Source organism: Thunnus thynnus, chromosome 3 (assembly GCF_963924715.1).
Source record: "Thunnus thynnus chromosome 3, fThuThy2.1, whole genome shotgun sequence".
Classification (NCBI taxonomy): Eukaryota; Metazoa; Chordata; class Actinopteri; order Scombriformes; family Scombridae; genus Thunnus; species Thunnus thynnus.
The window spans coordinates 28,834,284-28,858,925 of NC_089519.1; the positions used below are offsets into that span (position 1 = coordinate 28,834,284).

Here is a 24,642-nt window from a genome sequence, read left to right on the forward strand (position 1 = left end):
TTGGAACCAGTAACTTCCGGGAGTCTCTGCCGGTTGTTGAACTATTCCTTTACAAATACAAGATAGGACATTTCCACTGTTTCCTCACTAACTGTTTCACTTACTTGTACGACAAAAATGTGGCACGTGATTGTTGTACACACCTAGATCCAGATGCAGATGTTCTTGGTTTAGAAGTCAAATGGTAGACTTCTAAAATCTACATCTTATCAATAAAGTTTTATTGTTGAGTCTTACAGGTCCTCATTTAATGAAAATCAAATTTCTTCCGCCTTATTCTGTCTTCTGTCAAGATAGCGTCACTGATTCCCACAAAATTCTTAAAACGGGACAAGGATTTTACTGAAAACTTGACAAAATCTCATTGCACAAATAGATTTTCTTTTGAGTAAAATGGAGATTTAATTTGCAGCATTCACCCTCTCTGAGCGCTTTCTATCTCTTTCTTTTTGTCTTCTCTTCTCTTCTTAATCATCCTCTCCACTCTCTACACACACTCCCGGATGTGGACAGATACAAATCACAGTATTTTCCTATCGGACAGCCTTGGGGCTTGACTGCTACCTGCTGGTCGCTATGGAAATGGCCTATGGAAATGGAGCAGGAAAAGCTTTGTGTGTGTATGTGTGTGTGTGTGTGTGTGTGTGTTACCTGGGACATCTGTGGGCGCAGGTTGATCTCTCTCAGGTTCACGGCCTGAGGCAGCAGGTTGTTAAGCAACTGGCACAGCAGCACGCCATCTCTCAGAGCTTGAGCCAGGTCACACACCTGGAACAGCACACACACACACACAATTAGATTAAAGAACCGAGACAGGATGTGTGTCCATGTGAAGGTGTGTGTGTACGTGAAAACTGATTTACCTGTGCACCCTCCCATGTGACCCGGTGGTTCTCAGGAAGAACACGGCACTCAATCAACCACATTGCACACTGGCGCCACAACTCCATCTTTGTTTTCTGAATAACAGATAGATATATAGATAGATGTGAGGCAGGATATTGCTGATATATATCCGCACAAGCACAATATTCAGAAACCGGTAATCACTGTCGTACACTCTGTACACCATGTAACAGTCAATCAGTTGGTCAGATTGTAAGATAAGGCTCTCCTGACAGAGATGAGTTAGTGTCACAAGAAGCCAAGAGCAAAGTTTTTGAAAGCATCTGTTGAGTTTGTTCATACTGAACAGAAAACAAAAGAGTGCTTTCTCTGCCTGAGTTCACACAAACACACCAAAATCAATAATGCATGAAGGTCACAACTTTTGCTTTGAATCTCACTTCGTCACAGTTTCACTTTTCCTCTTTTTGTGATCGCTGGTAGAACCTGGACATGTTCAATTACTGAAGATCTGAGACCAAATAAACAGCAAATCAGCCTTCCTTCTGAGGACGCTGAGCAGACGCTTTCACTCTAGATCTTGAGATGGCCTTCTTGAAATCCAGTAAAATACCAAAAACAACAGCCACCGCTATGCCGACTATGACTAAATTTTAACTACATATGAACGTAGGTTGAGTATTACAATCAGCTCTTACCTTCAGTTTCTCCTGGCACTGCTAAATCTCTTTTTTCTTGATGTTCAACTCCCCGGCTTCCTTTCAATATCTCCCCTTCAGACTGAAGCGCTGTAGTTCTGCCTGCATTTCTTCCGTGGTGGGTGTTCTGCAGAAGTGCAGTGTGTCGAAGGCTTTTAACTTCATCCCGCAACTTCCTTTTTCCTCTGACGCACCCTCACACAGTCGCATTCACACTCACAGATTCACACACACACACACACACGTACACACATATGCACACAGAGCTGCTGCTGTGGCTGCTGCTGCTGCTATGAGGGGTACAAGTTGATAACAGCAAAGTGTGATCTGTATATGAAATGGGGTGCATTATATGTGTACAAAAGATCTGGTGGAATAGGTGTGAGCTTGTGTGTATGTGTAGTACATAACACTTGTTTATAAAAAAAAAATAATTGTGCTACAAGCTCCAACACAACTTAGACAGCCCATGTGATGTAGTAAAATTATGGCATGTGAATACTTTTGTTAAGTACTATTTAAAGTACCCTTCCAGTCAAAAATGAAATTTTCTTCTTGTTCCTTCAGTTGGATGTTTGAGCTTCACTGTGCAGAAGGATGTACGTGCAGAGTTTGACACTAGAAGGCTCTTTTCATATTAATCTGCTGAAGTTGGAAAGTTTCTCTGTGCTCACCTTAAATCTGTACTTATGAGCAGATTTGTGACATCACAGCTAATTTGGAGCCAATCCAATATTCACCTCACAAAAATATGTGAAAAACTGAAGCCTCCAGTGAACGTATACTGAGAATGGACTTTTCAGTGAAGAAGGAGACATATTGCAGAGAGACAGACTGCTGTCATGATGTAATTTTTAGAAAAATCCTGGAGCTGTTCCATGAATAATGGAGCAGCTGCTTGGACACTCTGACAGCACCCCTGGTGATTTTATTGGCACAGTCTCTGATTCACAGCTGGGAAGCCCTGCAATCACAACTCATTCGGATGCAACATCTCTAACAGATTCTCTGAGTCGTGGGACCAACAAAAAGTGCAGTTACAATCTCAAAATGAGATGAGACAGTATAATATATTATGAAATCTTAATTAAATGTATCTGACACATTCAATTAACAGCTATAGCCTACGGTACTTCACAAGCTATTTACTCAGCAAAACAACATCAAAAACACACCTTCCACTCGTACAGTGGTGCAGGGTGATGCATTCTTTTGCTCATAAACAATCTTTGGCTGAACCACTCACTCTTCCAGCTACAGTTCAATCTCTGGGGCTTTATCATTTTACACAAAGACAGGATTGGCAGGATGGATGCTGCTAGTGCGGAGGCTTGGACCCAGGTTCTTTAGAGCAGTGGTTCCCAACCTTTTTTGGCTTATGTCCCCTTAAAATAAAGCAAAGTGTATGTCTGGGACCCCTCGTCACACATTGTGATGTCTACCAGTTAAACAAAAGAGGGCTTTTTAAAAAATAATAACTTTTAGAGACTTGAGGAGATAAAATACAGAAATTTACAGTAAATAAAGCAAAGGCTTAAAGAAACCTTGAAGAAAAAAAAAGAAAATTATGTGTCAGAAATATGTTTACTTATGTTGTCCTATCCTGTCCTATCATCTCATGACCCCTTAGATTAATCTAATGACCCAGGTATGTAGTGGGACACACACACACACACACACACACACACACGTATATATATATATATATATTTTAAGTACCATTACCGCCGGCCCTGTTGGGCTTAAGCATATCATGGTGAGAGAGAGGCGGAGCTTACCAGCGTTATTTTCTTCCAGTTCTTCGCCAAGTCCCACCATCCTGCATTGTGATTAGCTAGCACTTGTTACCTTGACATGTCTTCTTATTGGGTGGTATGTATGCATGCCGTGTGAGTTGGGATAAGAGAAAAAAACACCAGGAATTAGAAGTTGAGGCAGCCAAATATAAAACAGTAAGTCATTTGTTTGGTGTGTCAACCTCAACAAACACTAAACATGATGTCACAGACTGGAAGAGGACGCTGAGGCTGGCAGCAGTGCCAGTCACAATGGTCATGAACCAGCTGATGCGGTGAGAATAATGTTATTCATGCAGATGTATAATAAACTAAACTTTCCTTTTATAGCTGGGTTCTATCTGCATCATTTTACAATCTGTTTGTAGGTAAGGCTACATTACAGTGCTGCTCAGTAGCTCAGAAACCCAGAATGCCCTCAGAGGGTCATACACCTTTAAGAAACAAGAGGGAGCAACTTATAGCAGGGGGAGGAACTTGTTGTGGGAGGAACTTGTAGTCTTGCAGTCTGACACATTCTTTTGGCTCAGTGGGCTTTAAAAATGTGTGAGCTCCCTCTAGAGACATATCTAAGTAGTAAATCACAACAATTACATCCTGTAGCCTACTAGTAGGCAAAAAAGTACTGGACTGGACAAAAGTCCAGGGCTGAATTTTTGTCCCAGTACATCTCTGCAACGACCCCTTGTGGGGGTCCTGACCCCCAGATTAGGAACCACTGCTTAAGAGGACTGTGTCTTTAAAGGACAAGTGGGTAGTATCTAGTGGCATCTAGCGGTGCGGTTGCAGATTGCAACCAATTGAATACCCCTCCTCTCACCTTCCCCTTCCACGCATGTAGGAGAACCTATGGTGGCTGCAAAACTCATGAAAAACACGAAATGCCCTCTCTAGAGTCAGTGTTTGGCTTGTCTGTTCTGGGATACTGTAGAAACATGGCTGTGCAACATGGTGGGCTTCGTGGAAGAGGACCTGCTCTCTATGTAGATATAAAGGGTTCATTCTAAGGTAACGAAAACACAATTCTTATTTTCAGGTGATTATACACTAATTAAGACGTACTTATGAACATCATATTCCATTTCTGCCAAGTCTGTTCTGCTAGATGCCACTAAATTCTCCACACTGCACCTTTAAGCCACTTCACCTACTCTTATGGAGATGTCCTGTGTCATTTTTTACTTCAACACCAGGTGTCAGTCTTACACATAGCACTTTTTCCTGCAGATACTTTAATCTCATAACATAATACCTGGACAGACAGACAGAGAGGTTGGCAGACACATCACTGTGCATGAATGTCTATCTCTGACTTGACATGTTGACAGCTGCCTAACAGTCTTACATTTTCATATCCCCCTCCTTGTTTTTTTGTACTCTATCTCTCTCTCATGACATGCTGGGATCTGCCTCAACCTGCGCCCTCCGCCTCCTGAGGGCTCATGCTAATTCCTGCACTGTGATTTGCTGTCTTGTGCAGGGTACTGCGTGCCCACTGTACAATCTGATTGGCTTTCTGACTGACCCTGCAGGTTTGAGGGGGAGCGGGCTTCCTCTAATACCAAAAAGAGAAGACAGACAGACTTAATGAGAGTTTAGATGAGAACAGCTGCAAAGGAGAAGAGAAGACAGGGGAAAAGTGAGACACTATGAGATAGAAACATCACACAGAAGGAAGAGAGAAGTAAAATCTCAGAGTGCCTCGGTGGATCCTGTAAACAGGTAGGTGCTACATACTGAAGCTGCTGCAAGGCAAACAGCAACAGCTCTCTGCTTGTGTGTCTGGTTGGCTGATTTCTAGAAGTTAGCTGATGTCATACAACTCATTTCATTTGTACTTTTCTCATAAACTCTTTTGCACAGAAACATGTACAAACATGTGTGTGCGTGTGGCATGTAATCTGTATCTTTTCTGCTTTTGCTGTTCAGACATGAATAATCGTTCCATCGCCTGGTGGCTGAAACAGATCGGCCTGCCCCAGTACACCAAGACACTGGAGAGTGAATATTATGGTCTGGAGGTACATGAAAGAGCAGCATATATCTGTGTGCTTTAATCTGATTATCACTGGTACTCCATAATCCTTCACTTCTCTTATTCCATTCTCGTTCTATCTGTTTTTGTTTCTCTGCAGGGTTTGCTGAATGTAACGGCTGGAGAGCTGAAGGAAGTAGGGGTAGAGGATCCCACACACAGAGAAACAATCCTCAGTCAGCTTTCAAGACACCGACAGAAACTGGACCCACACTCTGGTGACACACACTAGCCACACACAAACAGATATGACCATTAAGACTGGGTGATTATTAAATATTCACTTTGTTGTCCAAATCATGAAAAAATGTGTAAATTCAACCTTTATTGAGCTGAATCATATTCTATTATATCGCATCCAAGGCTGTCTCAAAGCAGACAACTGGACCCCAGGTCTCAAGGGGCCCTATATATGTGGGAATATGTAGCATGTAAGCATAATATCAGCAGATAAGGGCTTCATGCTTTGATATCTAATCCTCAGGGGCCTGTTTTGAAAAGAATTGTTCTAATCCTTTCAATATTTCAGTTTTGTGCATATATATATTTCTTAGTCTTAAATTAATGGATTTAATCAATCTACCACACAGCAAATCCAGGGCCAGATAATATACAACACTGCACAGAGAGTGGGAGAAACAGGGGGTTAATGGTGGCCCAGCAGCTCATTTTTACTCCGTGAAGTAAATCCAGCCATGATGAGTATCGTATCGTATCGTATCGTATCGTATCGTATCGTATCGTATCGTATCGTATCTTTCTACAAAAATCTTTTGTCCAAAAATAAGAATTCAGAGCAAGTTAAAATTAAAAACTAAAACAATGGTATTTAAGCTAATTTTTAAGATATAAACAGTTGTCAGTTTGATTATTTTGTGTGAGGTTTTGCTTATGATTGCAATATTGCGATGTATATTGATATCCGGGGCTGGGTGTTGTTTGAAATTTTTTGATACTAATGCCAATACGATAACTGAATTTTGGTAGAGATGACAAAACAATATATGTTTTGATACCGTAATTTGAGAAATCTAAGGATGTTTTTCTATAAAACCTTATTTTTCATGTAACAAAAGGCCAAAGAGGCCAAAGTGCTCAAATACTACACATTGTTTAAATATCAGCAGCTGTATAAGAACTTTTCCTCAACAAATGAGTTGAAAATTGGCAATTTTTTATTTAAATTAGAAACTAATAGTAAGCAATGAGCTAAACAGACATTCAGTGCCAGCTTTCCATACTCAGTAATACAGACATATTTCGGTCGGTACCAAATAAATATCAAGGTTTGATACTCAGTCATGTTGATACTGGAAAAATATCGTTATTATATTATTATGAAATACATTTCAACCGAAGCAGCCTGTCCTTGTGCACACACTTACAACAGCACTGTATGTGCACACACACACGCACACTCATATACATCCAAGTTGAAATGTGGACTATCAGTTTTCAGTGCTCTCAAGTTTAACATTTTTTCTCACAGCAGATTCTGTTTAAGTACTTATTGGAAATTAGCTCATACAAGTTGTATATGTGGTCAAGTAAATGTGGTCCTCTATTATGTAACAAGTCTTAAGATAAACTCTTATCTTTTAGGCATCCGCTCCAGCTTGCAGAGAGCAGTATATGTTGAAATCATGCATGCTTAGCGTGACAATTTTGTATAAGCCAGTTCATCCAGTCAAACCCTTCTCTTTAATTTATGTCAGTGATTACCGGCTTGTTTCTCCTTAGCATGCTTCCAGTAAATTGAAGATGTTAAATGTGGAAAAACTAGAGAGTAAGGCCTGAATGAATGATGATGTCACGAGTTTAACAGTTAAAGGTCCAATCCAGACTTGTTTTACAACATACACAAATACTCTGCTTTGAATAAAAATGTGTTTCTGATATGTTTTTTGCCCACAAAAAGTTCAATTACTTAGTTAGAATATGTTTAAAAATGCATTTCCTCATTCTCCCTCAAAAATGTAAATATTGCTCATTTAAAAGTTTAACTGCTGGTAAAAAGATGTCTCCTACTTCACTGAGAAGTCAATTCTCAAGTACATTCTGTACGTGCACTAGAGGTTTCAGGTCTCCACGTCACAGTTGTATAAGTTGCATACTGGACCACGATTGACTCCAAACCAGTAGTGATGTCTTGTCTTGTGATGCTTGTAGGTACACGCCTTAAACTCGCATTTAAGACCAGCACAGAGGAATTTTCCTCCTTTAGCAGATTAATGTGAAAACAGCCTTCTAGAGTCAAACTCTGCACATACATCATTCTGTACAGTGAAGCTCAAACATCCAAGTGAAGGAACAAGAAGAAAAACAACTTTTTGACTGGAGAGTGACTTTAAACAATAGTTTGCACTATATGTGTCTATGCATACTGACTAAAGAAAATGGTTTAACATTTTGGGAAATGCGCTCATTTGCTTTGTGAATGGAAAAAGGGGGAAACAATTAGCCTGGCTCTGTTGAAAGGTAATAAAATCTGCATACCATCACTTCTAAAACTCACTAATTAACATGTTATATCTCATTTGTTGCAGCTTCTTATTTGAATGACAGACATGAGAGTGGTATGGATTTTCTCTTCTTCTTCTCTTTTTTTAACTCTCAAGAAGAAAGTTAATTTGTGTAATTTCTAAAATGTCAAACTATTCCTTAAAAATATCCTTTTGTCCTCTCAGGTGTGCAAGTGGAGCGCAGATCGAGCCGAAAGTACTCCCTGGAATCGTCTCTGGATCTGGTGAGACCACGAAGTTGGCACTAATTAGCATCACAAAACAGCTCCTCAGAACAAATTTGCCACCTGCACCCCTCCCAGAGTTTTTTTTTTCATTTTTTTCATAATGCAATGCAAACAGCAGTTCAGGGACCAGATGTTCCAAAGTAATCTGATTGGATTTTGGCTATCAGAGTGGATCAAATCTTGAAAATGGGTTTTTCAAAGGAAAAAAAGGATTCTTAAAATCGGATTAGATCACGTAATCCAGTCTTGATTTTGATCTTGATCAAACCTGCGGTATGTGTAGTTAGGATTTAGTAGGATTGGGATACCTTTGCTTCAAAAAAATCAGGATTATCCTGATCCCAACAGAAGGGTGATTCAGGGTGGATTTCATGAACAAAATTGGTCAAATAATACAACATTTGTATCACATAGTATATATACATTTATTTATATTTTTCACCTGATTGGTTTAACCGTTAGGCTACCTATTAATCCTTTCAGTAAAGTAAAATAAAAAGGATTTTGTCCCCATAAATTAATCCCCCAAACAGCTGTCAATATCAAAAAATAATATATATAATTCATTCATCACTGTATATTAGTCAGTCCTGCTGGAGGTTGGTCTGGGTCTTCAACAGGCTCAGGTGCATCATAAACATCATTACAGAGAGGGACATTGGCTCTGGTAGCGATGTTGTGCAAAACAACACAGGCAAGTATTATGTTTCACGCTCCCCGTGGTTCCACTTGCAAGTAGTTACGGCATGCAAAGCACCTCTTCAGAACTCAATTTTAACGCTCAATTGCACATCTTGTTTTGCACATGAGCAGTGATGAAGCGTGCCTGCTCAGGTGTGTTTGCTGTAAGAAACGCGGTCATCAGCCATGATCGGATTTTGATAGGCACTGTCTCCTAATATTATGCCATCCGGTCGGTTGGTTTGGAGCTCTCTGTAAAGAGCACTTTCCCTCAGGATACGTGCACCACGGACAGACCCAGTCCACTTCACGATGAAGTTTGTGATAATGAGGTCAGCGTTGCCCACATGTTGGATGTTGATGCTGTGCCTCCCCTTTCAGTTGACGTACTCCCACTCCCTCTCATGCTTGCTTGTAAATGCACATCAGTGCAGTCGGTAACCCCAGTAGTATTGGGCATGTTCCCCAAGAGAAAAAACGTGCGCTTGGTCTGGGCAATCTGGTCATCCTTTGGAAATGAAACAAATTGACTGACCAGGCTGGCCAATGCGATTGACACAGCTTTCACCACATCACTCACAGTTGATTTGTCCACTCCTATATTGTCACCAACAACTTTGTAGAAAGTCACAGATACATAGAAGTGCAGAACAATGAGACCCTGTTCTTCTACAGACAGACTATGACTCCTTCAGGTTCTGCGTTGAAGTTTTGGCCTGAAAAGGTCTGCAGTGTACTTAATATCAGCAAAGCGAAACTGAGCATACAGTTCCTCAGTGGTGTATTGCTCCAGTGGTTTTGTACGCTCAAAGTACAGCCTTTGACGGTATACTCTCCTACCAAAACGGTGGTGGTGATGGACAATACCTGCCATGTCAGTGCTTCTCTATAAGTCCTCTGAGAAAGGCTGAATAAGATGGCTGTGTAATTCGTCTTTTCAAACAAACACCCCCTCAACATCAATTAGTCGATGTGCTTTGGCTTGTGTACAATGAAATCAGTCAAGCACAAGGCCTATAAACTCTATGTTCACTACACCAAAGAGGTGGACTCAAGAGGACTTAATTTCACTGTTGCAGAAACTCACGCACTGCTGGAGGGTGTTAGGTGCCATTATGACTCAATAGGAAGTTTCTATTCTACTAAGGATGAAGGAGTGACTAAGAAAAAGAAAGGACACTTGGGTTGAAATCACCCTGAATGTGAATGTCTGGCAAGAAGAGGACCACAGAGCAAGTGAAATTTAGATGGAAGAATCTGAATGTGACAAAGGACCATGCTGAAGCAAAAAAACAAAACAAAACACCCAAACAGACAACAAGACCTTTAGGAGAGGTGATTACACAGATGTGGTTCTTGACATTACTGGAGATGAGGTGTTGCAGGGGACGGTGAGCCCTCAACTGTAAAGGAGCCAGTGAGCCAGTTCCTCCTTATGCAGAAGAAACATTTATTCTGGATCTCAGCCCTTATATTGAGGAGGAAGGTGGATCATTACTGGTAGAGCCAGTAGTTATTGCCAGTGGAGCTCAGAAAAGAGGCAGGAAATGTTATTTGCCAAAGATGACGCCTATAAATCACTTCTTAAACAAGAAACTGAAAGTACAGATTCGTCTCTTACCCAACTACAGACAAACAACAAACCCAACAAAGCCAGACTTGAAACCTGCCTCCTAAAAGCAGGGTTTCAAAATGCTGAATGAGGAAGAACTCTATTGGACATTTAACCTCTCAATGATTTAAAACATGTGTTCAAAATATCCAAATATATATATGAATATATATATATATATATATATATATTCAAAATATCCACAATGTATTTGTGAATAAGGTTCATCTCTTTTTATTTATTTGGTATGGGTCGGATGAGGTGTCTGACTGTTTAAAAGAAACTGAAAATGAAAGGGGATGTTTGTACTGTTTTATTGTGCTGTTTTCTGTCTCTTCAAATAAAAAAAAACACTTAAAGTGACCCTACACTGGCTATTCTACCTGTTGTTCTTTACATAGCTAGTAGCCCACATTGTCATACATAGTCCCATTTTGGTAATCTTGAAACATCTATATCTGGATCAGGGTGATCCAATCCAATGTTACTTTGAAAAACCAGCACAAAAGTAAGATGGATTACCCGATCCTAGAGAGCAAAACATAGGATTTCCAAATCTAACGATAATTCTAATCGAGATTGAACTTTTTTAACAACTGGGCCCAGGAGCCGCACTTTATGGGTGTCTCCCATTTCCTACAGGTGAAGCCAGGGAGGGATTTGTTTCGTCAGAGTGTTCTGCCCCGCCTCCAGCGCGCTGATAAAAAACACCGCCTGTCTGTGTCCTGCTCGCAGCTCCGCCCCCTGAACGAGGACCACACCACCAGTGAGACAGACCGCCAGGAGAGCAAGCGCAGGTAGGCAGACCCCCAATGGGTGTTGTGTGTGTGTGTGTGTGTGTGTGTGTGTGTGTGTGTGTGATAGAGAGTAATAGTGATTCGAGCGTGTGTGTGAGTGTGACCGAGATATACACTTTCTCCAAGTCAGTTACTCATGTTGGGCTAATGATTAACCAGTACCTCATAAAATCTATGCCAGAGTTTGTAAAGTGAAGCAGGTGTACTCAAAAATGGTTGAACTGACAACGTGAGAGAAAAGCCTTGTTGGATATGGAACAACATTATGGCCTTAATTTGAACCCTCGCCTACCAGGAGGACAGCAAGTTTTGGTGACTCACATAATAAACAACACTCCTTGGGACTTTTATGTTTTGATCACACTTCCCACCCCCGTGAGAGGTTGAGGACTTGTGTGTGTGTGTATGTGTTTGTTTAAGTCGTTAATCTTGAAGTCCAGGCCTTTCTGGGAATTTAGGTTCATCGCCAGCTCACTTGTATCTTTAAAGTTTACTCAAATTACTAATAGACATACAGTATTTTTCATTCTAGTCCTAGTGGTATAATATGAGCAAATGGAATTTGATTTTTGATGTTCCAACTTTACACATTGAAGTGTGTTTCCAGGTGTTGGGGAGTACTACAGCATATGTGAAAAAAGTTGTATGAAGCCTTCTTTGGCTCTACATTAGCCACAACCTGCATATAAAACACCCAAATCTCTGCTGGATTGTGGGTAATGTAGGAGCTGGGGTATGACAAGGAAGAAGAATGCATGAAAATGCATAAAAAGAAAATTGATCCTTTGACAAATACTCAAGATTAAACTCACATCAGGATCAGGAGCATTAAACATGATAAGGACGTCCATAGTTTTGACTGAGCTCTTTGACTCACCGACTAGCAATGTTAATACTAGTCAACAGCAACATCTGTTGGCAGCACAATGGACTCCCGAACAGGCTCTGGTTTTGGGGCCACGTGACCCCTTGGGCCCCAGACTTGTGCCTGGTAAGCCTGTTTGGTAGTCCATTCATGCTGTTTAAGTTTTTACATGTTATTTTTCATTGCACATTAAACCAAAATTATCTAAATGGCTATATACAATAATAAGTATGAAAAAATAGGCCTACTATATATTTTTTGTAATTTAGGAGAACCTTTTATTCCTCTTCTAGTTGTAAAAGCTGCATCCTTTTCTTTAAATGTAACAACTGACAGGTAGTGTCAGTATGTAAACTGACGCTGTCAAGTTCAGGCACATCTCTGCTCACCACTCATAAAGTGCTGAATGCTAAAAAACCTCAGAGGTCGTAAAACAAACATGTGGGACTCAATGAAGTAGATAGTTCCGGCACTCCGCTCTGATTGGCTCACACACGTTCGAGACGGTAAAACAACCATATATATATACATATTAATGCGCTGAAATCACGGGCACTAACTCATTAAGGCGGTGTTGAAGGGAGAAACTGTAATTAACAGGCTATTGATTATTTAGAGAATGATTAACAAGATGTGTGTGTATTCTCCTTGTATGGCATGTAAGCTAACTGGTTCTGGGCAACATCTTTTTTGACCTGGGGGTAGCTTATGTTGGGAAATCACCCAGTTGGTTGAAAACTGACAGTGTGAATAGACAGAATCGAAGCTTTATGAAGGATTTACTGTTTACATACAACTCTGAACGGCTACCTGCCATGTTATCCTGACTGTAGCCAGGTGATGTGTCAGCTCGGCTGGTGTCGGTATCCGAGGAATGTCAGGCAGATAGCGGTGTTTCAGCACCGGGGCCCGGGGCGGGGAGAAGGAAGGAGGGCTCGGGGAACCTGTGGGAACTCGTCCGAAACATCGCAGGAGACGAGGGGGCGGAGGGAGTGAGGAGGAGAAGGAGGAGGGGGCTGGTAGGAAAGGGATTTTTACCTCCCAGCTGTTATTTGGTGGCGTACGTTTGGATTATAAACTGTAAAACATGTCCGAGACGAGTGAGCTGTGAACAGGATTGACAGGTAGGACAGTTGGCCGCTATGTCTCTCTTTTTTTTTTAATAACGGTCAACTTCGTCAATTAACTTCGAGATGTTATCGATGTTTGGAAAGTTTTTGACGGCGAGTTTACTTTTCAGTGTAAGGCTTTCTGAACATTTATCGCAAATAACGCTAGATATATGTTACGACATGTCAAGCAGTTGTCTTTTTCTTTTTCTTTAAGTCGACAAAAAGCGACGGTTAACAGTTACCTTGTTGACTTCAAGCTAACTTACCTGTAGCCTTGCCAGCTAAAATACCTGTTGCACAATTTAGGAGTACCAGCAGGTTTTGACTCACAAACATACTAAAGTAAAGTCATTAGACTACAGTATCTATTAGCTTTTAAGTCTATGTTGATTACAATACACTGAGGAATGCAACTTGGTCGGTGAAGCTTAATAAAAAGAGGTTTACAACCCCAGTATATGTTGTCATGTTACGTTTCACAATGTATTGCACAGGTGTTTCTGGTGAGCTGCCCGGACCAACGCCCCTAAAACAGGATGTTTCTCCCTCTTGCCTTCATATTATCTCTAGATCTGTGTGTTTATGTGAGTGTCTGTCAATTATCTGTCAATGTGAATGTTGCCGCGGGTCGTTTAATTGTGAACCCACAGCTACAACAGTTGCCTCTTTATTAATTATACATAGCTAAACCTAATACAACAGCCCTGCAGTAAATCATCAAAACCTTTGGCTGTAGGGTATCTTGATAGGCATTTTTCACTATTTTTTTTGACATTTAATAGACCGAAAGATTAATTGATTGTTTGAGACCTAATACAACAGCCCTGCAGTAAATCATACCTTCATGCTTATATGTTCTTTTTTTGTTTAAAATGTTTAAGAGAGGTGTTGTATTATACTGAGAGCTGTTTCTAATATTACGTCTATTATTTTTAGATCAATTAGGGTAGATGAAATATTAGAAGTATAATGCAATACACTTAATAATAATAATAACAATAATGATAATACATTTTATTTATAGAAAGCTTTACTCAGTTACACTTAACATGACAAGATCAATAAAAAACAATCCAGAAAACTATACACAACATAATACAGTACTAGATTTTTTTATTACAGCTCAAAGGATTAGTCAATTAATCAATTAATTGCCAACTATTAAATTAATTGCCAACTATTTTGATATTCAATTAGTAGTTTGTAATCTTTCTTTAAGACCACAATATCCAAATTCTTTGATACCAGCTTCTCAATTGTGAAGATTTTCGGGTTTCTTTCGTCTTCTATGATAGTAAACTAAATGTCTTTTGAATTGTGGACTGTTGGCCCGGGACAAAACAAGACATTAGAGGACCTCATCTTTGGCTCTGGGAAATAATGATTGACACTTTTCACCATTTTCTGATATTTTACAGACCATACAACTTATCGAATAATTGAGAAAATAATCAACAGATTATTTGATAATGAAAATAATTGTTAGTTACAGCCCTAGAAAGGATTAGTCGATGAACAGAAAATAAATTGGCTTAACTATTTTTTATAACTGATTAATTCTTTAAGTTATTTTTAAGGAAAGAAATGCCAAACACAACCTAGTTCCAGCTCCTCAGTTGTGAGGATTTGCTGTTTTTTGGGGTTTTTTTTTAGTCTTATGTGATCTTTTTAGATTTTGGACTGCTAGTCAGACAAAACAAGCAATATGAAGACGTAACCTTGGGCTTTAGGAAATTGCGATGGGGTTTTAAACATGAAATGATTAATTGGTTGATTGAGAAAATAATTAGAAGATGAATTAATAATGAAACAGTCATTAGTTGCAGCCCTTAGACATTAAAAGTAGTTTTAAGAAATTGAGTTTTTAGAGACTTTTTAAACATAGTAATATTGGAGCTGTCACAAATGTTTTTTGGGAGGGAGATGCAGAGGGAGGCAGTGTCTGTTGAGAAGGCCGGGTCACCTCAGACTGGGTGTTTGGTCCTTTTATGGAGGAGAGAGGAAGCTGGTGTAAAAGGAAGGAGGCTGTGAGCTCGGTACTAACTACCATTGAGGACACTGAGGTCACGTCTTTGTTTTTGTTTTTTGTCTGGTAGTTTTTGGGGTTTTTTTAACAGCCTTTGAAGACTCTACATTTATAGTAGCACATTATTATCATTTTTTAGGCTGATTCCAGTAGTTTTAGTCTTAAAATTTGAGGACAAAGAAATAAAAAAAAATGATTCTGTATTTCTCCTCTAGTATTTTATTACTGTCTGGCAGCATAGAGAGGGCTTTAAAACAGCTTCTGGACAGTTACAGCATGTTGAGAAGTAAAATGCTAAAGAATTATTTTAGGCTGTAATTTCCTTGAAGGTTTCCTGACAAAAACTTTGTAATTTGGTACTAATTGTTATGGAAAATAGAGACAAAGTTCTGACGGTGATTTTAGTGTGAGTTTATTTAGTTGCTTTTTTACTTTATAGGCAGCTGTTGATTTCTAGAGGAGTTTCCTTGATGAACTGTTTGTGTGTCTGAGATTGGGGGGGAGGGGGGGGCGGGCATTGACTCATGACTTCAATGAGGCGGATTTGCAAGTGGAGAGAAGGGATTTATTTTAACATGATACACCACACACGCCACAAACCTCCAAAAGCCCATAAAATTGAATACCTGAATCAACAAAACAAAAACAAACACTATAACCTTTAGGATTTGTTACAAGGGTCTTGTATTATACTGAATTACTATGTTTATGTAATGAATTGGCTTCTGGGTGTACAGAGAAGTATTAAAGTGCCTCATGTTTGATAGCCATCCAAGGTCATGGCAGGGTGAACAAGCAACCCTCCACCCATCCCTGAACACACAATTTGTTCCACATTATTTATGCATGTTCACACAGAGAGAGACAGGCACACATTTAGATTTACTAGAATAGGTAGTAGCGGTGCGTATGATGGCTGGGAGTTAGTTAGTTCAGCCTTGTTTTGCATTCCCTGAGCAGCTCATCAGTGAGCGATGTGCTTTACGGAGGCAGGAAGGTGGAAGCTGAGGGAGGAAGGAAGGAGGAAAAAGAGCCAGGCTATTAAAAGTCCGTCACTTTGTCTGCTGTTAATGACAGACCCAGACCTTGGCAGTGGCCTTCCATCCTTGTCCTGTTCGCGCTCAGAGGAAAAACATGGCACCATCATCTGTGGCTCCCTGGGGTTCAGTTTTGTAGCTCCAAATCACCTATCCTTTCTTGTTTTTCAGCAAAAGGAGGAGTGTCAGCGCATACCTCAGCCAGCTGAAGGTAAGAGGTTAAGTAAACCGCCTGTCTGTCTCGCTTTAGCTGCCTCTTTTTTTCACACATATTTTCCTTCACACCCTTGTTTATGTAAAGAGACAGAAAACATTCAGATTAACACTGTGGGCTGCTGCTGTGTGTGTGCTTTAGGTGTTTGGTGGTCGGAGAGAGATGGACTCATTGAAGAAGGAGCTGGAGGAGGAGTTGAAGCTCAGTACTGATGACCTGAGGAGCCACGCGTGGTACCATGGGCCGCTTAGCCGAGAGGTGCTCAATGAACCATATTTTGTTTGCTTTCATTACTATTCACACTGTAAAAAACACTCGCAAACTTCCCACCACCAGCTGACCAAGTTAACCTGCTGATTTATCTCCAGGCAGCAGAGTCTCTGTTTGAGAGGGATGGAGACTTCTTGGTCCGAGACTCAAGCTCCGCTCCCAATGACTATGTTTTGAGCTGCTTTTGGAAAAACGAGCCGATGCACTTTAAGATCATACGAGTGGTCCTGCGTCCCAAAAAGGTGTGTCTGTGTTTTGTGTGTCCATGTGTGGGAAGTGGTGGATAGCTGATTAATAGTTTAAATAATTTAGTAAGAGAAAATACCAAACATTTGCTGGCTACCCCTTTTTAAATGTGAGGATTTGATTATCTTTGTTTTATATAATTGAAAATTGAATCTCTTTGACTTTTGTACTGTTGGTCTGGCAAAACAAACAATTAATCTGCTCTTAAAATATTATGTGTGTATCTATGTCTGTGTGACAGGGATACTCCCGGGAGCTGTTCCAGTTTGAGGAGGATCGCTTTGACAATGTTCCTGCTCTCATCCGATTTCATGTGGGCGGGCGCCGGCCTATCTCCCAGGCCTCAGGTGCTGTGATTTTTCACCCAATCACACGGACCCTTCCTCTGCGGGTCATCAGTGAGCGGCATGCAGAGTGCAAAGGCAGCAGCAGTAGAGGCGCAGAGGGAAAATCATACACTGAGCGCAGCAAAAGACTCAGTTGCAGCTCTCCACACAACGACACGCTGCAGGCCATCAGTCCACTACTAAGGTGGGAGGAAGTATGTTGAAGTGTAGTGTAGTGCACGTACACATAGTATAGTGCTGAAACATGTTGTATGTGGTCAAACAAATACAAATAAATATGCTCACAAACTTTATTTTATGTGTGGCAGGAGTGGAAGTCAGCCTGCTAACTTGGAGAATGTGGGCCGTAGGCCTTCACTTCAGTCTGCGCAATCTGACAGCAACCTACGCACTGGTACGTTAACATAAACACACAACCCATACATACATGTGGCCGTCAACAGTTACTCTCGATGTCAAATGGATGCGGCTGTGTCACATCCTTTGGCTCCGTTGTGGTTGCCATAAACGATCTGTTGTCATTCCAGCCAGTGTCCACTAACACACTAAATTAAGGGAGTGAACGTGTTAAATTATACCTGCTAAACATCAGCATGTTTTAATATGCTTGTAAAACATGAAAAATATTGACAAAACTCTATACGACATTGGAAATGTGACTGCTGAAGAGCAGACCATTTAAAGACGCTTCACTTCTGAAATGATTCCAGTGCATATTTTAACTGCAGCAGAAACGTGACGGATCTTCTCGTCTGCTGATTGGTCAGACAATATTGTAATTCCATAAGTTATTTGAGAAGGTATGAGAGTGTAGAGAAAACCATCATTAGAAGACTGTAAAATAATTTAGAAAAGCATAAAATCCTTGTTTATTTTTTTTTAATTTCCTGATGTTACTCTTCCTCATCCAGGTGTTCCACCGAACACTCAGTCAGAGGACACTGGCCCCGCCCCCATCTCCCCTGTGTTTCGCACAGGTAGCGAACCCCTGCTGAGCCCACGACCAAGACACACACGTCCCTCCCATCCAGGTAACATACACACATCTGTAATACTTTTATATATGTTAAGATATTTTTTTTAAATGAACTACTCTGTTGTGACAGTTTAGGCAGAAATTAATACATTTGAAAAACATTTGTCAGAAACTGTATCCTGTACGCTGAGTTAATTGTCTCTTTGACACTAGAACAGTTTACATAATGGAACATTAAATAACAATATCTCTTTTACAAGATGCAGTGAGTTCACGGGTACACTTACCTGTTTTGGTTCCTTGCATAACTTCTATATTTATCATCCCACCCAACACAACTCGTTAAAAAAGAGCAAACTGAAATTTTATTTGGTGGTTATCTAAAGGGGACCTATTATGCTTTTCCTTATTTTCAGTCATATACAGTATATATATAATGTTACAATGTTGGATGGTCATATTAAAAGTGGCTGGTGTCATATCATGAAGTAAACGTATGTAGAAGTAATCACTGTGAGCAAAAAGCACGGTGCCTCAGACTGCACTGAACACTCGGTTTCCATAGTTTATATGGTCATCTTCTCTACGCATGATGTGCAAGTTCACCGCTCCGGTCCACCAACTTTATGGCATTTTTCCATTGTTTTGGGGGGTAGTCATGCCAAGTCGAGCTGACTCAAGTTGAGCTGGCACGCTGTGAGTGTTTTTCCATTAAACAGCGGTGCAAAGTAAAATAAGTAGTTTACCTGTTGGAGGTGTGCCGGTCGTCTGCAGGTCTTCATCAAACATCGTCATCACTGTGGCCGTTTCTGCTTGTACTATTCCTCCCTGCATTATTTCTAACTGATCCGCTGAACAAATAGCTCCAAATATATCCATATCTTGTTGTGTCAACCGGTTTTTAGCACCGCTAATTTGGTGATGAACATGTTTCATTTCCTGTAAATTCTCCACACAAAAAAGCCTCATGTTTATTTAGTAATTTAAAAGCTTTTCATTTGAAGCAGTAAAGCAGGAAATGTTGGGTTTTCATTGGCGGTAAATGGACATGACCCTGATATGGCTGTCCCTTGGAAGGCTTCCAGAAAGCTGGCTAATCAGAACAGAGTGGGCTCATCGGGAAGGGAGTCTTAAAGAGACAGGAGCTAAAACTGCCTGTTTGAGACAGAGAGTGAACTGAGGGGCTGCATAAAGGGCCAGTATAAGATAAAGAAGGAGTTTTTTGAGTTGTGAATCATGCAAAGCTACTCCATTGGAGTCCCAGAATAACAATATATAGAGCTGGAAATGAGCATAATAGGTCATTTTTAATTAATAATAAAAAAATAAATAAATAAATAAAAACAGAGAAAACTCTCAGTAACACTCGCATAGCAGGCATGATCAGATTTCATGTACACACATTCCTAAAATTTGTTCAGAGTGACACAATGAACAATGTGTTAAAAATATGAAGCCCGTTTAATAATGATCCAATCAGTAGCGAGTGATGCATCCGTCCCATTGACATAATTTCCAGTCTACGTGGAAGTTGTGATTGCTAGTTGTGATTATTGTTTGAATTGTGACAGAAACGGGTACCTAGCTTTGTAAGCAGATGACGTCGCCACTTGAACCTTTCTTAGACTCGAGTTAAACCATTTTTGTCTCAACATGAGTGGGCAGTTTAAGGGTGCATGTGTTGAAGCAGCGACTAATCCAAATGTAAAGACAATAACATACACCCACCCTCTTCTGATGTATGATACACACATAACCTATCTCTCCGTCCATGTAGGTGGTGGTGTGACTTTGCGAGGTTCAGATGGGCAGCTGCACCCCAGAGCTCCTCCTAAACCTCTCCGAGTCTCTACTGTCTTCCCCAACGCCACGTCTCCTCCACCAACAAACCAGCATGTTGATCCTTCTTCTTTCTACGATGAGCTGGTCATCCAGGTAAAAAAAATTCTACAAATCATCTCACAGCTCAGTTGATCAAAGCTTTTTCATTCTCATATCTCTCTTCTACTGTAAATCCTCCATGAACATTTTATATCCGCTTGCTGTCATATTCAGGTGCCACATTCGCGGCGGAGGGGTCACGTGGACCGTCTGCGTGCGGAGGAGAAATGGCAGAGTCGTGCCCGCCTCACAGAGACTTCCTTTGGCTTCCTGGAGGCAGAGAAGAACGAGGCATCATCACATCTGCCGTTTGACAAAGAGCTCCAGGAACAGGCAGCAGAGGAAGTGGAGGACTGGCATTTTGAACGTCCACATGTCTGTATTAGTCATATTTAATTTACAGTTTATAGTTGATACTTTTGCTTATGTTCTAGTAATTAGTACCGGTGTGTTAGCTCTGTAATTACAGTACAAACCAGTACATTTTTGCTGTTCAGATTAGTTTTCAAATGCATGCCGAACTGTTTTAGCTTTTCAAATGTTATTTTCCCACCATTACAGGACGCCATTGGTTTCCATTCATTTCCTTATAATATAAAACAGACTCTTGAGAACTGTTGGAGCTGAGAAATCCATCACAGAACAACACAGTCTGAATTCAGTTTTGTCAAAGTTGCATGTTGTAGCAGGGTAAAGCAATTGAACTGCATCACCATGTACAGCTGAAACGCTCAGTGGACATGACAGAAAATCAATCCACAACAAGTCATTATTTTTCAACCGAAAATGTTGCAGTTTCAGCCTCTCAAATATGACTTTTCCTGGTTTTCTGAGTCCTCTATGATAGTAAATTGAATGTCTTTGGGTCCTAGCTGGACAAAAGAAGCACTTAAGATGCCACCTTGGGCTCTGGGAAATTGTGATGGACATTTTCCACTATTTTATAATCTGAATTAATTGATTTGACTAAGAAATTAATTGGAAGTTTAATCAATTTTACATGTTGTATTACCATGGATTAATAGTGTAGCATTGACAAATATAATTGCAGACTTGATGTTCACTGACGGATGACACAACTCATGAGTCCGTAATAGATTTTTAATATCATTTTAACAGAAATTAACTATGTAAGAGAGATTAGCATAAAATAAAAAGATAGATATAAAATTGTTATTAAGAAAAAATAATGAGAATAGAAATGTGGGAAATGTGTGTAGCGAACCATCTGAGCCACACATCCACCTTGTTCCTGAGGTCCAGTCTTAATGGAGTCTGACTTTTGTTTAAGCCGACACAGTCTTGATAGAATCTATTTATCTGAATGACTGACTCTCTTTAGCCACCAGGCGTCAGAGTGATACCGTATGTGTAACAGCTGTGTATCATTTAGAACTAACAGCCTCAGAATAAACTCAGTGGCTCAGTGATTAACAACTCTGTGAATAAGTTGAATGTAGCACACCTCTGTAATAGCAGAGAGACAGTTGTGTACTAATTTTGTAATATCCTTCTTCTTACACAATCACAGATGGAGTCAGGGTCATGTTTCCAGTTGGATCAGTTTGAGTCGCTGCTCTTGCCGGAGAACAACCGACCTCTGGAGCCCAGCGTCCTGCTGTCACTAAAAGAGATCTTCAACCGCTCAGACGCCAACACCACCGCTCTGCACATGCTCAGTGTTGACTGCCAGGTATCCGCACAACCGCCTAACACAACAAACCAAATTCCCAATCGAGAGTAGCTTAAACGCTCACTGAGTCTTAAGCCTGACTGGCCATTGATTAGTCATTATTGTGTTACTGCAGGTTGCACGCATCGTCGGGGTGACTGATGAGCAGAAGAGGATTATGGGAGTCGGATCAGGGCTGGAGCTTGTCACTCTGCCACACGGACACCAGTTACGACAGGACCTGTTAGAGAGGTACATAGAGCTAACACACTTGATTTGCCATGGGATGGATGGCTTAATAGATATATTAAAGGGTTGGTTCACCCAAATTACAAAGAAACTCACTTATCACTTGTGGCATGTAGATACCTTTTAGTTTAATTTGTCCAGGTTTTAAGATGTCAATCCCTGATTTCTGACATCGGCACAATACAATGGAGGTGAATGGAATTTAGTTTGTGTTGCTGAAAGCATTAGAAAATTGATTAGACAGTGAAATCTTTTTTCCAGAATTAGTGTCCCTGTTACTGTGATAATACTTTAAAGTAATTAAAAGCAATTTTTCAACTCTCAGATGGTTACAGAAATAAGAAAATAAATGACATATATCAAAAAAGCTGGTCAAATAAAATCAAAACTATCTGCGTAGCTAGATGCTGCTAAAGAGAAATGAGAAATCCCTCCCTCACTGACTTTCTTATTCAGTTCTGCCCACTGACACACACGCCCCTGACCATCTAATCTTTCATTTTTTTTAGGCATCATCTAATAGCACTGGGAGTGGCGGTGGACATCCTGGGCTGCACAGGGACTGTGAGCCAGAGAGCAACTGTTTTACATAAATTAATATTATTGGCTCAGGCCCTGAAAGAACATGCGCACAACTTCTACTCCTTTTCAGCTGTGATGAAGGCTCTGGAGATGCCTCAGGTGGTGTAATTATCACAAACATATGGTCGCTGTATACAAAATTATGCAAAGTAGAAACTCGTTGAAGTTTTCCAACACTCGACATGTTTGTACTTGCGCGTGTGCAGATAATGCGACTGGAGATGACGTGGCGAGCGCTGAGGAGGAACCACACGGAGAGTGCCGTTTTATTCGAGAAGAAACTCAAACCCTTCATGAAGTCGCTGAACGAGGGAGACGGTGAGTGTTGGAGAAAGAGGTGAAATATAGAGTGACTGATGGGAGGTGCAGTCAGTTTGGTTCAAATGTAAAACAAGAGTGAGGAAACAGACACAGAGGAAATCGATTTCAGAAGTTTCGTCATATTTAAAAGAGAATTGGGCTTTCTGCTGGATTTGCAATTTACAGAGTTAACATTTTGACTTATATTTATATAGTATGTAAGCTTAAACTATTGCTTTATATAACACCAATGCCAATTTCCTACAGATGTCTTTAAACTGTTTTGTTTGACCAACAATCCAAAACTCAAAGATCTTCAATTTACTATCACAGAGGTCGAAGAAAACCAGCAAATATTCACCTTTGAGAGGTTGAAATCAGTGAATTTTTGGCAATTTTGCTTAAAAGATGACTTAAATGAATCAAAATGATAATTTATAAATTGAGTAAACATCTAGGAAAAAACAAAGGTTACTCCAAACAGATTAAAATAAGTTCTGTATAAATAACACTGACCCATTTAAAGTGGTGAATGTATCGTATTAAGTCTGATGTGTGCTCTGTGTTTATATGTTTGTGTGTAGATTCTGTAGTTGAGGGTCCTATAGCCATGCCGCACCTAGTTCCTCTGCTGATGGTTATGGAGGGTGAGGACCCCGTTGAGAACAGCGAGCGAGGATGTGAGCTCCTCTACGACGTCCTCCAATCAGCTCGCAGTGCCGCGTTGCATGCCCAAAATTATCAGGAGCACGCACACACCCTACTCACAGGTACATACATGCATGTACAGTAATGTCCTCGCTTTTCATACACACACCTACAGACATTGTAAGGTGGAGTAAACACTCGCATTGTACATAGTGATATTCCATCATTAATTTATAGTATCTGTTCTGATCAAATGTTCGTCTCACTGCTCCACCAGGAGGCTGGGAGCCAATCCCTGAGCTGCTGGAGGCTTTCCGGACAGAGTTCGCCCTGCGGCTGTTGTGGGGTCAGTCGGGGGCAGAGGCTGACAGAGAGGAGCGCTACGAAAAATTTGACAATATTCTTTGTGTCCTCTCAGATAAACTGGAACCTGTGGAGATCACCCCACAACAACCTGAGCCTCTAACCTGAGCCTCAGGGCCCGTTTCACTAAGTGAAAGGTGAAATCAGCACTTTCATTACTAGAGGAAAAATAAAAAGCAAAGATGTTTTTAGTTTAGCTTTGGCGTGTTGCAGTTGCCAAGGCAGAGATCTCCCACTTGAGAACACACAGACTTAAGAGTGAGATGTTATTTTTCTCCTTTACTTGCTGAGATATGAGTGACTGTTGTCAAGTAACAACTTGTAAAAATTGGAATTATGTCTGGAATGTGTCCTTTCGCTGTGAAAAGGGCAGTGTTGAATTCATTTTCCTTTTTTAGGAAATCAGAAATTGTTTACTCAAAAACTAGCATCTCCTTACCTCCCTAAATGTGCATCTGTGATACTCAGATGCAGTTTTATTGATTGACACCATTTTCTTTGACACTTGAGACTCCAGAGAAGCAGCATGAATATTGACTCCTTGTACATGAACTGTTGCTGTAAGGGACCACACTGGATATTGTGATTTTCATTTTCATAAGTGTTTCTAATGCAATAAATGAATGTTTTTCTTATCTGG

At 40.4% G+C, this 24,642-nt stretch overlaps 2 protein-coding genes across 8 annotated transcripts in view; one reads left to right on the forward strand and one right to left on the reverse strand.

The window, feature by feature from the left end:
* LOC137180036 (proto-oncogene vav-like) overlaps positions 1-13,121 on the reverse strand; it is a 38,023-nt gene extending 24,902 nt beyond the window's left edge. For 2 of the 7 annotated variants that reach the window (XM_067585205.1, XM_067585201.1), the window contains exons 1-5: positions 12,874-13,120; positions 3,323-3,402; positions 1,545-1,671; positions 864-959; positions 652-768 (exon numbers count right to left, since the gene is read on the reverse strand). In XM_067585205.1, coding sequence (XP_067441306.1) covers positions 652-768; positions 864-950 — 204 coding nt within the window. In that variant the 5' untranslated portion in view covers positions 951-959; positions 1,545-1,671; positions 3,323-3,402; positions 12,874-13,120. Of the gene's footprint in view, positions 1-651; positions 769-863; positions 960-1,544; positions 1,672-3,322; positions 3,406-12,873 lie in introns of all 7 variants that reach the window. The other 5 variants (XM_067585207.1, XM_067585206.1, XM_067585204.1 and 2 more) reach the window with 4 other exon arrangements.
* sh2d3a (SH2 domain containing 3A) lies at positions 4,944-24,637 on the forward strand. Its single transcript, XM_067585208.1, has 20 exons — positions 4,944-5,062; positions 5,270-5,361; positions 5,476-5,593; positions 7,922-7,951; positions 8,063-8,121; positions 11,060-11,214; positions 16,426-16,465; positions 16,610-16,726; positions 16,837-16,980; positions 17,226-17,515; positions 17,640-17,725; positions 18,243-18,362; positions 20,085-20,242; positions 20,363-20,563; positions 21,720-21,881; positions 21,997-22,112; positions 22,619-22,790; positions 22,898-23,009; positions 23,576-23,761; positions 23,917-24,637. Exons 2-20 carry the CDS (start codon positions 5,272-5,274, stop codon positions 24,108-24,110), a joined length of 2,550 nt encoding a protein of 849 aa, XP_067441309.1. The 5' UTR covers positions 4,944-5,062; positions 5,270-5,271; the 3' UTR covers positions 24,111-24,637.
* The last annotated feature ends 5 nt before the right edge of the window (positions 24,638-24,642 follow it).